This window comes from Talaromyces rugulosus, chromosome II, assembly GCF_013368755.1.
Source record: "Talaromyces rugulosus chromosome II, complete sequence".
NCBI lineage: Eukaryota > Fungi > Ascomycota > Eurotiomycetes > Eurotiales > Trichocomaceae > Talaromyces > Talaromyces rugulosus.
In genome coordinates this window covers 455,942-472,297 of record NC_049562.1, presented here as the reverse complement: position 1 = coordinate 472,297, position 16,356 = coordinate 455,942, and the positions used below count along the sequence as shown (strand labels likewise).

The following is a 16,356-nucleotide window of genomic DNA, read 5'->3' as shown; positions in this document are numbered from 1 at the left end:
ACAACAACAACTGAAAAAAAACCCCTAAATCAATTTCATGTATGAAAAGAAAACCTCTGAAAAGTTTACGCCGCTACCACCATGGCAAAATCAACTAAAGTGCTGCTTCTCGAGTTCTCTCCTCAACAAAGCCCGTTGAGCTTTCTTAGTGGGCATGCGAACAAACTGCTCAACTTCTATAATAAGGCTCAATTTTTCTTTGATGACTGACTGCATTTGAAGAGCCGGAATAAGGTCACCACTCAAGTCGTAGAACGGAGTTGTTTCTTCGGTATCAACTCCAAGACCAGCAATTTCCCAGCACTCTTCGACGACTTCTTCAACATTGGAGATAGCTGACTTTTTGTAAGACGTTTCGGCTTGAGATACAGAACTAGGTTCAATTCCAGCCATCTCAGCAGATATATTCGGAGGTAATTTCTGAGGAAGGTTCGGCATTGTGGCCGATAGAGTCGGAATGGAACAATCAGATATTTGTTGTGATAGAAGTTGCATCATTCCGCATAGTTCGTTAACCAAAGTTGTTGCTAGAAGATCTGAGATTGTGTCACGACTGTAATTCAGATCTATTCTTATGGAACGGCCTTCATCCTCTGGCACAGAAATAATCCACACGTCGGCGGAGTCGTGCTCGGGGCAGAAAAGACCGGTGGGCTGATGAGCAGAGAGAATGTCATCAACACCTTGGATATTTTGGTGTTGAACTATGGAGCTAAAACGTGCCCAATTTGGCCAATCTGTGCACTCTCGAATTATTTGTCTGAATCCTGTAGTTTCATAAGGTAGGCTATCGAGGTGTTGTTGATGAATGGAGCTCAGAAGGCCTAAGATGGTATTCGACTTGTCGACGTTGACTCGCACAGGTATTAAATTGATGCATGGCCCTACAATGGTTTCTATACCATCAATAGGTACATCTAGACCAGCACGACCAGAGACCAGATGACCAAAGACAACATCCCTTCGCTGTGACCACCGCGACAGAACAACTGCCCATGCTGATTTGAGTAAAGTTGGAAAGGTGAAACCATGCCGTGACAGTTCTTGCTTTGGTGCGGCAATTTTTCGGCTTAGAGTCTGGTCAATCGGGCATTCGTATAGAGGAAGACTGTGGTGGACAATTTCGGTCATGGTGGATCCGCCCAACACTTTACGCCAGAACTGCAGAGCCCTGTCTTCATGGGATTCCCTTTTCTTTTGACGGATTAGTTCCTGAGAATAAACCACAAAGGAAGGTCCATTGGATATGAGTTGTTGGCCGTGGTATGCCAAAGACCAGTCATCGCGGATGGTGGGCAAAGACATGCCGTCATAAAGAGCATGAGACAGGCCTAATATAAGACAGTCATGATCGTTTGTAGAAGATGTAACAATGCTTGCTCTAAGAATAGGAAGATCAACAGTTGGTGGCTGCCTGATATCCTCATCAATCCATGCCTGTGCAACCGTCTCTAAATTATCAACATGGAGCGACGTTTGAATTTGAACCTCCACCGATTCAAGCACACATTGGAAAACCTGTCCTCTGTGACACAGGAGTACAGTTCGGAGAATGTCATGATGAGCAACTAAGGCTTGCAAAGCAGCCTTTGCCTTGGTCACATCCAAAGCCGTATCACCAAGGATCATCCGTAGATAGTTGTTCCACCCACGAGATCGTTGCATACCAGCAGAGAGCATTTCTGACTGGAAATCTGTAGCCTCAACTATGTACTTTATTCTTGTTCCCTCATAGATCGTTTCAAACTGTTTCCGTAGCTCTGGCGAAACACTCTCATTATCAGACAGGGCATCGAGTGAATAAACTGGCAATTCCTGTTTTGTGTTATTGTTATTTACACCATCCTTGTCGCATTCCTCTGCTAGAATTGCAAGTGTGGAACTGCTTAGAAGAGCCGAAACAGTCATCTTCAGACCATGAGATCTAGCCTTTGTAACGAAATGTACAGCCTGGATACTGTCACCGCCCACTTGAACCCAAGTGTCATCTGCACTAATAGCGCTGGGGGAAACCTTTAAAGAGCTGGCCCAAAGTGACTGAACCAAGAGTTCTGTTTTTGTGGTCGGTACGCGGCGAGCTCTGGATGCCATAAATTCTCGGAGCTGTGTATAATCTAGTCTGTTTGAAATATCTAACAGCTGTCGGCGGTCAATCTTGCCTGTTGCTGTTAATGGCATGGATAGTAGGATCACGTAAACTGATGGAACCATGTATCTCGGTAAAGTTTTTGTAAGCTGAATTTGTAGGTCGTCCATCTTTTCGTTCCATCTACCGGCCTCGAGGGTTTTTTTGTCGGCAAGTTGCCCTGCGTATTCTTGGCTGGACCCTATATCAACAAAAGTAGCCAGGGTGGGCCCCCGGGACGAACCACCGAATTCCACCACCTCTGTAGCCACAAGAACCGGTTGATGCATAGACAAACGAATTCGATCTTCCACTTCTCCTAGTTCAATACGTTGTCCGCGGAGTTTAACTTGTTTATCTTTCCTTCCAATGTAAGTCAGTGTTCCATCCGCGTTATACCGACCCAAGTCACCAGTCCGGTACATGGAAAATTCGGACATATTAGGTTGCCAGCCCTGAGAAGACCAAGGCGATTTTTCCAAGAAATTCATGGCTGTTCTCTTAGGATCATGAATATATCCTTTAGATACCTGGGGTGCTTGAATACAAATTTCTCCAATAGCTCCAAGTGGAGCTAGACGTTCGGGATTCGAGCTGTCAGAGATCCAAACCGAGCTTCCATGAGCATGGCCAAGATTGGTTGGGTTTGAGGGAGGAAGCAATCGCACGCTGCAGATACAAATTGTGCATTCTGCTGGACCATATATACTGAAAAGCTCAACTCGATGGGCCCATTGATCGATGTTATGCCTCTTAACTGTCTCACCACCAAGAACCACCGTCTGTAGGGACGGTGCTTTGTCCGGTTGCAAGAAAGTTAAAGCCGTCGGCGTAAAGAATGTCCAAGTCACGTTCATTTCCCTGATAAACCCATCCAAGTTATTAAGTCGGTCATGCTCAGAAGGTATGCAAAGGCAGCAACCAGCAAGCAAAGCAGCAAAAATTTCCATTGTGAAGGCATCAAATGCGGCGGAAGCAAATTGAAGCATTCGAGTTTTGCATGAGATATTTAATTTGGTAGAAAAGCTGTCGAACCATGAGAGAATTGAGTGGTGAGTTAATAATATTCCTTTTGGCTTTCCAGTACTTCCAGATGTAAAGACTACGGACGCTGTATCGTCATGATGAGAGTTGACTGCAGGTGGAGTTGATGAATGCCCATTTGACTCTATCACTGGCCGAGTGACTTCAACAACATGTGCATAATTCCTCAACGCCGATGATGCATTGGAAGGGTCAGCGAGAATGATCGCACAGTAAGCTTGATTTATGATTTCAAGGCGTCTCTCTAGAGGGTGATTTGGTTCGATGAAAAGACAACTGGCCCCCGTACGTAAAACAGCAAGAGCAGCGACAGCCACCCACGCGGATTTTGCAAAGCAAATTCCGACAATTGCTCCAGTGGAAAAGGCATCGTTTTCTATGAGCATTTGCGATAATTTCAACGAGAATATATCCAGTTCTCGATACGTGAGACATGCATCCCAGCCACTGATTGCGATCGAGTTAGGTGTTTTCTGGGCCCATGAAAGGATTCTAGACTGAATAAGGCTGTGTTGTCCTGGATTAGAGTTTTTCAAATTGCCATTCCACTCCTCCATCTGCCCCTTTTCGGGTGGACTGCACACGTTTATTTCGCGAACCGCCCGTGAAGTTTGTTGCAACTGACTGGCAACATGACTTACTTGAGAGAGGATGTTGCGTACAGTCCATGTATCCATGCGGTTCTCATCATAAACAGCCGAGAATTCTAGAGAGTAGCTGGATGTCGTCTTTGCTTCAAGAAAGGCTTGTACGACAAATGGATAGGTGTGATAACGACTATCATCTGTAGTGTGGACTTCTTCAAGGAAACTTTGGCTCGGGGTGATTTCATGTACCGTCTCAATGGAAAGAAGACTATTAAAATCGCAACTTTCTCGAGAGCCAATCGCGGATGAGATGTTTTGTAAACCAAAGTGTTGATGGACAAGTGATTCAGCCGACTGATTCTGTACCGTAGACAGAAAACTTTCAACTAGTTGACCTGTGTGAACTCGAATTCTCCGGGGAATAGTTGCGATTGTTGGGCCGCCTACTCCAGTGATCCCGGCCACTGGTGTGTCACGCCCGGATAATGTCTGTCCGAAGAGAACGTCATCTGATTGTGAATGGATAGATATCACAATTGCCCATGCCGCAAGCAAAATGGTGGTAATTGTGTAGGGAGACTCCTTGCTGTGTATTATGGATGTATTATGACTATAAGTAGCCATTATCTGGCTTGCGTCTTGTATCACTGATGATGAATCAGGGAACTTTGACCCATTGAAAGAGCCTAGCTCTTTTACCCAGAATCCTTTGCTTGTTTCGGACCGCGAGCCAATTACATGAGCAACAAAAATGTCGTAAGAAGAGATGGTGGGTATATGCTGATTTGAATAATACCTAGCTTTGGCGTACAACAACATCAATTCTAAAGAGTTAGCATCGAAGATAGCATGATGAAGTCTTAGGATAAAGGTCCATTCTTTGCCCGCATTTTTTGGAGCAACTAAGTAAAAGGTCGCAAGACTTCCTCCTATGAGATGCGATAATGTCTCATTTTCGGCCTTTCCAGTAGGAAAGTCTTCGAGAGAACCAAGGGAAATCCAATCAATCTTCTCATTGTGGAGAACTAACTGAAGGAACCCATACTCCGGATCAGATACGATTCTTGTTCGTAGAATATCAAAACCATGGACAGTTGATTGCCATGCACTTTTGAAGCGAGCCATGTCGACCCCCGGTGGTAGACGGAACGTGTGGTTAGCGATGTAGGCATCTTGACTCTTGTTTGACAGAGAAATCAGCCCTTCCTGGAGAGGCGTACAAGGATATGCATTTTTCAGGTTATGTATGTCCCATAGGGGCGAAGAACGCTTAAAGAAACGTTGAATGTGCTTGCTGGAGCCTAGAAGCTCAAAAGGCTCAAGAGTACTAGGCATGTTTCCATGGATATCACCAAGACACGCTGCTAGTTCAGAAAGCCTGCGTTTCAAAAACACATCCGTGACAGACAGGGAGAGGCCAAGGTCCCGGGAAGTTGCAGCCAAGCGCATTGCCGACAGAGAGTCACCACCAATTTGGAAAAAATCATCATCCCTTCCGATTTTACTCTCGTCTCGATTAAGTACTTGTGACCATAGTTCACGTAGATGAACTTCCTTTGGTGTCTGTGGAGCCATCTTGATGGTTTCTGTGGAAGATAATGATTCAATAAGTGCAGCATCAACCTGTTTATACCACTCTCGCAAAATCTTCCTGTCCGTCTTGCCACTTGCTGTCCTCGGCATTGTTTTAAGAGGTACATAAATAGAAGGATGCATAAATTGCGGCAAATGAGACCGGAGAAATTTCTGTACTTGATCGAATATTTCCCGAGACTGGGCCCCTGACGTGATTCCAATTTCACCGATCGATAGCAATGGTGAAATTTCATTTTTCTCTTCCTGGTCGATGGTGACAAACGCGACTAGTTTGTCAACATTGTTTGGCTTCTTCATTAGTTCGACACAAACATGACTTGTATGAGATACACAGCGCTTGATATAGCTTTCTACCTCTCCAAGCTCTAGTCTCTGTCCTCTTAGTTTGACCATTGTGCCAATCCGACCACAAAAGCTCATTGTACCGTCATGATTATAACGAGCAAGGTCACTGGTCTTGTAGAACCGCCGGGGATTTCCGTACGATCTGGCCCATTTCAGATCATGAATGAATGCTGCTTGTGTTTTGGTTTCGTCTTCGAAGTATCCGTGAGCTAAGAGAGGACCCTCGAGAAGAATCTCTCCAACAGCACCAATAGGAACTAGTCGATGATGATTCTCAGGATCAACAAGCCACATGTGGCAATTATTTCCTTGACCGATATTGAGCGGCGAGGATCCCGGAGGAAAAAGAGCGACTGATGGCCATATTGTGCCCTCAGCAGGCCCATAAGTATTGATTAGTTCCACACTTGATGCCCAAGTGCGGATAATATCACTCCTAGCGGCTTCTCCACCAAGAAGAAGTGTTCTCACTGTCAGTACCTCTTCAGAGCCCTTCAGAAGAGTTGTTGCTGTCGGAGTGAGGTACAACCAATTAACCTTTTTACGATTGATGATTCCAGCCAAGTCATTGATTCGCTCTTCGGGAGAGGGAATACACACACAGCCACCATGTATCAAAGGCATGAAGATTTCGGCATTTGAGACGTCGAAGGCATATGCTGCAAATTGCAGTACACGGCTGCTTTCGGACAGATTGAGGGTTTTCCCTAAACCAACTGCAAGAGTACAAAACGACTCGTGTGTAATAACAACACCCTTGGGTTTCCCACTGCTACCGGATGTGAATATAATCATCGCTTGATCCCCAGGACTTGGTTCCCGTATCGCGACTGTTGGATTGGAAAACGGAAAATCGCCTTGGATATGCTGTAACTTTTCTAGCAAGGTATTGTCAAGCACTATGATGTTCTCGACTTGGCCTTCAAACTGTGGATGATACTTGGAGCTGGTTATAACAAAACTAGCATGAACTTGATCAATCATTCCACAGAGCCTTGAAGCTGGATATGTCGGGTCTAGAGGAACGTACGTTCCACCGACTCTCAATATGGCGAGCATAGAGACCACCGCAAATATAGATTTATCAAAGCATATCGGAATGATAAGATTTCCGAGGAAGTCGGTACCAAGGTTGCCTAAGTGAATGGCAAGTCTTTTTGTCAGTTTATCAAGCTCCTCAAAGGTCAAACCACCATCCCAAGACTCAACTGCCATGGCCGTGGGATTTTTCGAAGCAGTCCGAATAACAAGGTCGTGAATCATAGACTCTGTTGTCGTTGGCTTGCTGGTATTCCATTCCATGATTTGATTGAAGCTTTCAGTATCGCATAGACTTATATTGGAAATGAGACACGCCTTCTTGTCACCACCATAACATAATTGTTGCACAATGTTTCCAAAACAGCGCAAAATATTTTGTATCTCCCACTGTGATACCACTGAATGATCATAATTTGCTCTTAGCTCGAGGAAATTTTGGCTAATCCAACATTCCATTATGCATGACTGCACATGGTACGCTTCTGCTTGTTCGCTTGACGCTGTTATCTTGCATGGACTCATAATATCATCCCAAGGTTTGCTTCTTCTGGATGTTTTATGTTGGATGTCCAATATGGTATTGAATGTTGTAGCATGTGGTTCGAGTTGTTGGATCTTCTGAAGGCCATAGTGTTCGTAAGGGATCATATCAACAGCCTGCCGTTGTATCTGATCTAGGAATTGTTCTACTGACAGCCCTTTATCAACAGCAATGCGTACAGGAACGGTGGCCATAGTAGGAGCAACAATCTCAGAAATTCCATCAACTGGAGCAGTTCGTCCAGAAAGTGTTGCCCCAAAAAGAACATCATCAGCTTCAGAGTACTGAGCAATAACGAGCGCCCAGGAAGCTCTAACAACAGTTTCCAATGTCCACCTTCGATTCTCTTTAACAAACCGTAAACTGTCAAGAGAAATTTCGTGGCTAATAATATTTCTCTTTTGATTGGATGGACCGGTGCCTGCCGGCCTCAGAAATTCAGTTGATGGATTCCCTTTCATCTGGGATGTCCAAAAATTCCTGCAAGACTCTGTATCCATATTTTCCAGATGTGAGATGAATCGCTTGAATGACGGTGGGTTTCTTGGCTGATAAGATAATTCACTATAGATTTCAGAGAATCTTTGGAGAAGCAATTCCATGCTCACAGCGTCGAAACTTGCATGATGTGCACTAAGAACAAAATAACGCTCGCCGAGGGCCTCCTCTATAACTAATGCGAATCGTGACAAGTTGGTTCCATATGTGAATGGTTTTGCACGATCCTGGCGCAGGTAGTCGTACAATCCTGTTCTATGCGTCACTAGCGATAATGATTCCGGGTCTCTGACAATAACTTGCACTGAGCCAGTGCCATTCAAAAATAAAATTCGAGTTCGAAGGATTGCGTTCTCGTCGACCAGATTCATCCATGCCGTTCGAAATGTTTGTGTGTCGACTATTGGCGACACCTTATACACATGCTGAGCACAGTATGCCTCTGAAACTTTTGCAGATGACAGTATGAAGCCTTCTTGTAGTGGTGTACAAGGATATATGTCTTCTATACTGTGTTGGGGTAGCTGTAGATCTCCGGTTTCCAATATAGACTGGGCTGAAATCGATTTAGGGAGCAACGAGAAAGGTTCGTCATATGAACTCGAATCGGATCTATCGGTCATTGCTGTTGCAACAATGGACATTTCTTCTAGTATCGGGGTTTGAAATATATGAGGTATTGTTAACAGAAGACCGTGACGGCGGGCAGAATTTGCAAGTGCCATCGCCGAAAGGGAGTCACCCCCAAGGCCAAAGAAATGTGATCTTAATGAAATGGTCTCTAAGGGAGCTTGAAGAACTTCACCCCAGGCCAGTCGAAGAGCGATTTGCGCGTCGTTTTTCAGGCTATCTTTGGCGTTAAAGGTTTCTTGAACCAGTCTATAGCGTACAAGATCAGCTTTTGTCAGGTTATCGATTAGTTTTCGGAGTCCTTTTCTATCCAGCTTTCCAGTTATTGTAATCGGTAGAACTGGAAGAGGTATGAAAAGTGATGGAACCATGTATCTTGGTAATGATTCTTCCAGTTTCTTCTTGATTTGGGAAAGGCTGTCTAGCAATGTTAGCGAAATCTCTTCATCCAGCGTTCGGTCTGCTTGTGGATCATGTAAAGCAATAAATGCGACTAAGGTTTGCTGGAGATGAGAGTTGTTGACAAACTCGACTGCGGCTCCCGAAACATTCTCCATCGATTCGATCGAGCTCTCGATTTCGCCAATCTCAACACGCTGGCCGTGGATTTTTATTTGATTGTCTTTACGGCCAATAAACATAATGTTACCGTCTTCTCGATAGCGAGCCAGATCGCCTGTTTTATAGATTCTAGAGCCGTTCGGTGCCCATGATGTCCTTTCTAGAAACACGGCAGCTTTTTTTTCTGGTTCATTAAGATATCCGCGTCCAACAAGAGGGCCTTCCATTAGGAGTTCCCCGACGGCCCCAACTGGCAACAGCTTATCTGGGTCCTCTGGATCGACAATCCAAGAATGACCGCACGTTGTACGACCAATATTTTCATGGTCCAAACCGCCTTTTGCCGGGGCTGCTGTTGTGCTCACAATACAACACTCCGCTGGTCCATAGGTGTTAATCAAAGTCAGATGAGGTACCCATTTGCGTACAATAGTAGCTGTCATAGCTTCACCGCCGAGGATCATGACCTTCAATGATGGAATATCTTGTGGGGTCAAAATATTGGCAAGTGATGGTGTGAGATCGGCAGCATTTGCTTGAAGCTCATTGATTGACTTCACTAAATCACTGGTCCTATCGCTCTCAGACGGTATGCAGATTGTACCTCCAACTAGCATTGTAGTGATCATGTCCTCAACACAAGTATCAAATGCATATGAGCTAAATTGGTAGCGCGAGAATCTGATGTGCGATGAATGGCGTTAGCTCGAGAGAGCGCTGCTGTGATTATGCTCGTGTGCTCAATAAGCACGCCTTTGGGTTTTCCAGTACTACCAGATTTGAATATCACATAGGCAAGATTATGTGGCCCAACTTCCCCAGGTATCACTGTAGGTGGTGGAGTCGGTATCTGTGGGATTGAAGGAGAAATATCGATTATGTGATCGACATCTATACCCCAACCGCGTACCTGGGACCCCATATTGGGAGATACCAAAATATGCTTATATTTTGTTTGGCTTAGCATTTCACAAACACGACTAGGTGGGTTGGAGATGTCGATGGGGAGAAAAGCACCGCCAGCCCGCAAAATTGCGAGTACAGCTACCACAACCCACTGCGATTTCTCGGCTAAAATTGGGACAATTATCTCTTTTCCTACTCCAATTGATGCCAGATTGTAAGCGAGCTGAGCTGACAAGTTATCCAATTCTTGGTATGTCAATTTTCCATCCCAAGCAGCAACCGCCTCCTTGTCAGGACATTCAAGCATTCTTCGGCCAATAAAGCCGTGGATAGTATCTTCAACCTCTGTATTCTGTGCACTGTTCCAGTGCATTATTTGATCGTAGTCTTTTCTTGGCAAAATTTCAATGTCTGTGATGGGAATATTTGACGGCTGTGATTTTAGCTAGACGATAAGATGACCTAACTGATGTGTGAATCTTTCAATTTCAGCGAGCCCAATGGCTCTGCTGTCAAATTCGGCAATAATATCGACTGAATTTGAGTTAACAATCTGGCATTCCAAGGTTAATGGATATGAAGCAACTATCTCTGACGTAGAAAGCCTGGTTTGCATTCGTTTCTGGTCATCGGAAGGTTCATTCAAGGCCTGGATCACAAGCATTGTTTTTATTTCAAGGACACGCTCCATTTCAAATCTGCATTGGCGGATTTTGGATAAGCCCATGTGCTGATGATTGATCATAGCGGCCTTTTCGTGCCTCATTCCCATAACCAACTTTTGTACACTCTGCGCTTGATCCCAAGTGACGCGCATAGGTACGGTAACCAATGTTGGACCATTTATTTCTAGGATGGATGGCAGGGGTACATCTCTTCCTGAAATTGTTAAGCCAAAAGTGACATCCGATGAACGTGTGTATTGCCCGAGAAGTAATGAAAATGCACTCTGTATTATTTCCGATAAGGTGAAATCAGAAGGTCTTTGCATGGCCTTTTCGGGAAACTGAACAGAAGCTTTCACTATCTTCGTTGACTCTTTTTCAGGAGGGCTGTCGACTGATGTAGGCCAGGTCAGGGTTTGACTACCTTGCAACCTTTGCTCCCAAAATTTTGCCGACTCGCTTTCTAATTGGATTCGAGTCGACAGATATTGAATATAATTTTTGAATGGTGTTAACGGCGTATATATTTTTCCATAATATATCTTGGCGGCGGTTTCGAGAAGAAGAGGAAGGCTGAAACCGTCACACAGAGCATGATGTAGAGTTATCAAGAACTGTGCTGTGGATGATTCTTGCGTGGTTTGTATAATACCAAACTTCGCTAATGGGGAACCGCTGTTAATAGACAGAGACATCTGTGTCGCACTCTCGTTCCAAATGATTTGTCTCCGCTTCATCACAACCTGAAGAAAACCATAACTTTCTGAAAAGATAATTCGGGTTCGCAAAATGTCATTTTCGGCTAACATAGTTTCCCATGCCTCCTTGAAATCGTAAACATTGACATCTGATCCAAGCCGATATGTTTCGTTGATAATATATGACCCAGGATTTCGCATTGAAAAGCTAAAAATTGCTTCCTGGGTTGGTGAACATGGATATATATCTTCAATTTCCGCTCCGTTCACATGACACATTGAAGCACATTGTTGGATCAAGTCTTCCGTCGATGAATATAGTATCGGTAGCAAAGAAAACGGTGCGACTTCGGCGATCGTTTCGGTCGTAACTTCTATGTTGTTCTCGTTCATATTGCTTGCCATTTCCAGGAGACTAGGATGTTCTAATATAGACGAAACAGTCAAGGAGGAATATCCCTTATTTCTAGCCTCTTCGGCGAGTTGAATGGCTTTTATCGAATCTCCCCCTAAAAGGAAGAAGTTGCTCCCGCTTTCAATATCATGTTCTGTCAGGCCAAGAATTGAGGCCCACATGGACTGTAAAGCAATGGCATTGTTTTCGATTGGTTGCTCTGAGCTGCCGGAGTCTTGTACCAGAGAGAATTTAACTAGCTGCGACTCTGATATATTGCTCATGATATCTTTGAGGTAAACCACATCTAGCTTTCCATTTGCTGTTGATGGTATACTCGTGACAGGGACGTACAATCTTGGCAACATATATGTCGGAAGTTTGGATGATAATTTATCGCGAGCACCGCGAAGTATATCCAACATTTGACTATCGAAGTCTCCGACATTAACTTCCATGTTTGAGGTATCGAAGCCCTGAGATCTGGCTAAAAATGCAACTAAAGCTTCACCGGTTTTCGGGCCCCAGTTTTGCATCGGACAAACCACAACCTGATTGACACCAGGTACGTTGTGGGATATTTGATATTCAATTTCGCCGAGTTCAACTCTCTGTCCACGAATTTTGACTTGTCTGTCTTTTCGGCCAATGAAGGAGATACTGCCATCACTATTATACCTCACCAAGTCTCCTGTCTTATGAATACGGCGTGGGTGGAGCTTTTGTTGTGATAATGGAAGCCATGATGGATCCTCAATGAAAGAAGTCTGCGTCTTGAATTCGTCACCGAGGTACCCCCTAGCGACGGTCCTTCCTTCAACACACAGCTCTCCAATGCAGCCCAGTGGTGATAGAGCCTCGTGGTTGTCTGGTTTCAATAATCCACGTACGGCAACCTGTTGCAAATCCTACATTTGAAGGATCACCCCATGGGATTATAGGAAGGCTTGCCATGCAATAGACAGAGCACTCGGCAGGCCCAGTTACCATGTGTAAGGATGCCCTTTCAGCCCAATCGCTTATATTTTTGTGTGTCGGTGCTTCCCCGCCTAGGAGAAGAGTTTTAACCGTTGAAAAACTACGGGAATCAACAGCACTAGCGACCGAAGGGGTCAGAAACAGCCAGTTTGCCTTGAGTTTTCTGCATGCCCCAGCAAGGTCGTTAAGTCTTTCATGCTCCGATGGAGAGCAGACACACGCTCCTCGCATGATGGAGAATAATATGTCGGCAGTACTGACATCTTAAATTATTGTCAATGCCATGTTCATACTATATTGACTTGAGTAGAGGATTGTGCAAAAGCTCACCAAATGTATACGCTGCGAACTGTAAAATCCGAGTTCCTGGCCCAATTCCCATGCGTGATCCAAATGATTCACATGATGTACATAGAGAAGCATGTTCTAGAACAATCCCTTTTGGGGCTCCAGTGCTACCAGATGTGAATATAACAAAAGCAGCGTTATGTGGTTGTATATTACGCAAACTGAAGGCTGTTGGTGTAATGAGGGAGTCCACGAATAACTTGTCGACCACAACTATCCTGCGTCCTAGTGCGTTGACTTTCCCCGCATTTACCTCATCGCATACAATAAGTTTTGAGCGAGAAGATTCAATGAGCGATTCCATGCGTTGTTTTGGATTAGAGATGCCAAGGTGAAGGCACGCTCCTCCTGCGCGAATAATTGCTAGGATCGCCACAACCGCTATGGCAGACTTGTCAAAGCACATCGAAATAATATCTTCTATTTGAACTCCACACTCTTGAATCAAATAGCTTGCCAAGCGCAAAGACAAGTCATTCAGTTCATTATACGTAAGATCCATATCCCAGGAAGCCACAGCAGCATCCGGCCCGTGAAGGCAGACTTGTCTTGCGAACATGTCAGGGATTGTCTCTGTCACCGATCCAGGTTCATTCCAGTTCCATGACAGTATTTGATTCAACTCTCTTGGACTAAGCAAAGTAATTTTTGATACTTGTATATTTCCGTTGCTATTTTCGAGGTAGCTCGCAACGTGTTCAAATTGAGAGAGAATGTTTTCAATTTGCCATTGGCTAAAATAAACCGGATCAAATGATATTTGAGTTTCCATGGATGCGTCAGAAAGACAGATAGAGACAACCAGTATCTTCGAGGGCACAAGCTTGTCGTTTAGAGAAACGCTATCCTCTTGTTTTTCTGCATCAAATTTCGGTGAAACTGTGCTACTATCATCATGGCGAATTTGCACCAGACTGGGAATGGTAGATTCCATTATCTTACCTACCCAACTTTCTTCTTTCAACTGATCACTGTTCAGAGTGACCTCATCCGACATGCTCTCTAGCTTGGTAAGAATATCTTGCTGCAGTTGAGGGGCTTTCATAGTGTCTTCAATACTGAGTTGAAGAGTACGAATGACATATTTGTCTGCATTTTTCGACAATATACCGTATGGTATGTCCTTGGAGTCTGCATATCGACGACTCATCAGTGCCCAGGCAGCATAATATATCTGCGGTGGTGTTTTTGCAACGCTGTTGCGTATTGAGGACTTGGAAGCAGTTGTGAGACGAGTAGAATTAGATTTGGCATCTGGTTGACCGTGTCTTTGATGCTCCAGTCTCTCGTGGTCCGAATCCGACGATGACACCGGATCAGTTTCCATGGATACCAGTGGCCATTTTGTTTCGAAAAGTTCAGAAACAGAGTGAGTTCTCTGGTTGTCGATGAACAAAGGATTTGACATGCTGAAAGTTTGTTCTTGATGATTGATAATTTTTCCGTGTCGGAGGCTTCATCCGAGGAAGGGTCAGTTTTCTCTAATATCTTTTAGTAGCTATCAAGAGGAAACAGAGAAGAGAAAAAACAAAGGATACCAATTCAAATTAAATCGGCTTTGATCGTTCTATGAAAATTTTTGCATCAATTGATTGGTATAGGTAATGCTGCGTGGTGATGTACGTGACGTTGAATGAACAAGAGCCTCTGATTGGCCTGCTGTTTGTTGCGGTTTTATGCATGCTGACTGTGCAGCTCTTCGTGACACACGTTGCAGATGATACTTGATGCATCCCGAAGTAACTACAGTCAGCCTTACTTTCTCCAATACGTAATGATTGTGTAGAGGGCTAAAAGTTTTTCCAAAAAGTAATAATGGGAAAAGCCAATTTAGAAGTAATCGGGAGTGTTATAGCTTCAAAACATGACAAAATGGGATACAAAAACTATAAATATTAATTTACAAATTAAAAAAACACTGGTGTGTACGACTTGTAATTTTTTTTCTCTCTTTCTACCTTCTAGATTTTAGCCTTTACTTTTACTTGTTGAACCCAAGAAGCCTCGGCTCATGCTAAATACATGAATTGAACTTCATTTCTCTGATTTTCAGAGATAAAAAACGCATGACTAGTTTAATAAATTTATTGTTTCGCGAAGCAGTTTGATTGACTTGTTATTGTAGGCTTGGCAATCATTTGTTGAAAGGTCTCGGACAGGCTGTGTGATATGGTAGCCGTATGTCGATATTCGGAGTCATTCTGCATAAAGAAAATGCGTGCCTTAGGTAATTGATAGAAATACACTTGGCTGTGCACGTGGTGAATTGTATGATATCCATCATTGCGTGAGTGGATCAGTCAATGATGTCAGAAGCCATATAGTTCAGTAGCCTTGAATTTTGCACTTGATTGATGGATACTCGATGAGAGAAATAAAGCGTTGTAACTTTTCACTGGATTTCTGGTGTTAAGGTGGGGAATCACTCTACCTTGATGTTTCGTGTCATGGGGGCTTTTTGGCATCTACGTACGATGACTAAGGGATGTCAGTGTCTTGACTCTTTTAACTAATTTCATGCATCCTAGCTCATATTGTCAAGTGAGTAGAGTCAGTAAAATTGATATCACCGATAGTTTGATAGGCATTAGGCATCCGTTGGCTCATTTCATCATCGTAGTGCATGCCCTCTTCTAAACCTCCGTGGTTTTCTGACCCCCATTTTGCTATGACTCGTCCACGGTAGTGGTCCTTGATTATTGTAGAGCGAAACTTCGCTATGTAAGTATATTTGTACCCAACTTAGCAGAAAAAACAATCACCTGACTGAATCCTGAAAACAACAAAGTTTCCTTTTTAGTTAAGTTTCATCATTTGTTGTGAATTTTTCACGTTTTATTTCGCTTTGATTGGTTATTTAACTTAGTTTTACACGAAACCAATAAAACTGGTTGCGCCCTTATTTGGTCACGCAGTAAAAAGCCCGCCCTTCGACATTGATGAGCCAGACATATAAGCTGACTCCAAAACACAAATCACAGTGTCCTTTTTCTATTTCAGAACATAATTAGGTTGAAGAATTTAAACAGAAAAATAAGAAAAATGACAACCTTTCAAATCGAACCTAGTGTCACTTCCACTTTGCTGACCTTGCAAATCGTTGTTGTTATAGCTCGAGTTCCTGACAACTAGGGTGCACATGAATATTTTTCATAACATGTGGAGGTAACCAGTATTTTTATCCCTTCAAAAGAGAGAGAAAAACGCCAATTCTTCCATGGGATACAGCTAGACCAACAGCAACACTATCAAAATACCCCAACGCTCAGTCTCATCCTCGGGTTGCTCATTACCGCGATACTTTGAATGCAAGGTGCAATATCTCAGCTAAAAAGTTTCCCCAATGAAACGAATCTCTCTACAAACGGTTGATGAAATTACAAGGGCCATCTATTAACC

At 43.8% G+C, this 16,356-nt stretch overlaps 2 protein-coding genes across 2 annotated transcripts; both read right to left on the bottom strand.

Moving 5' to 3' along the window:
- Nucleotides 1-90: 90 nt before the first annotated feature.
- On the bottom strand, nt 91-9,585 carry TRUGW13939_02608 (uncharacterized protein; the record flags this gene model as incomplete). Its single annotated transcript, XM_035485800.1, has 1 exon — nt 91-9,585. The coding sequence occupies one exon, from the start codon at nt 9,583-9,585 to the stop codon at nt 91-93; it is 9,495 nt and encodes a 3,164-aa protein (XP_035341693.1).
- A 734-nt stretch (nt 9,586-10,319) lies between these two features.
- Nucleotides 10,320-14,365, bottom strand: TRUGW13939_02607 (uncharacterized protein; the record flags this gene model as incomplete). The annotated part of the gene is made up of 4 exons (XM_035485799.1): nt 10,320-12,539; nt 12,619-12,772; nt 12,830-12,872; nt 12,940-14,365. 4 exons carry the CDS (start codon nt 14,363-14,365, stop codon nt 10,320-10,322), a joined length of 3,843 nt encoding a protein of 1,280 aa, XP_035341692.1.
- Nucleotides 14,366-16,356: the final 1,991 nt, after the last annotated feature.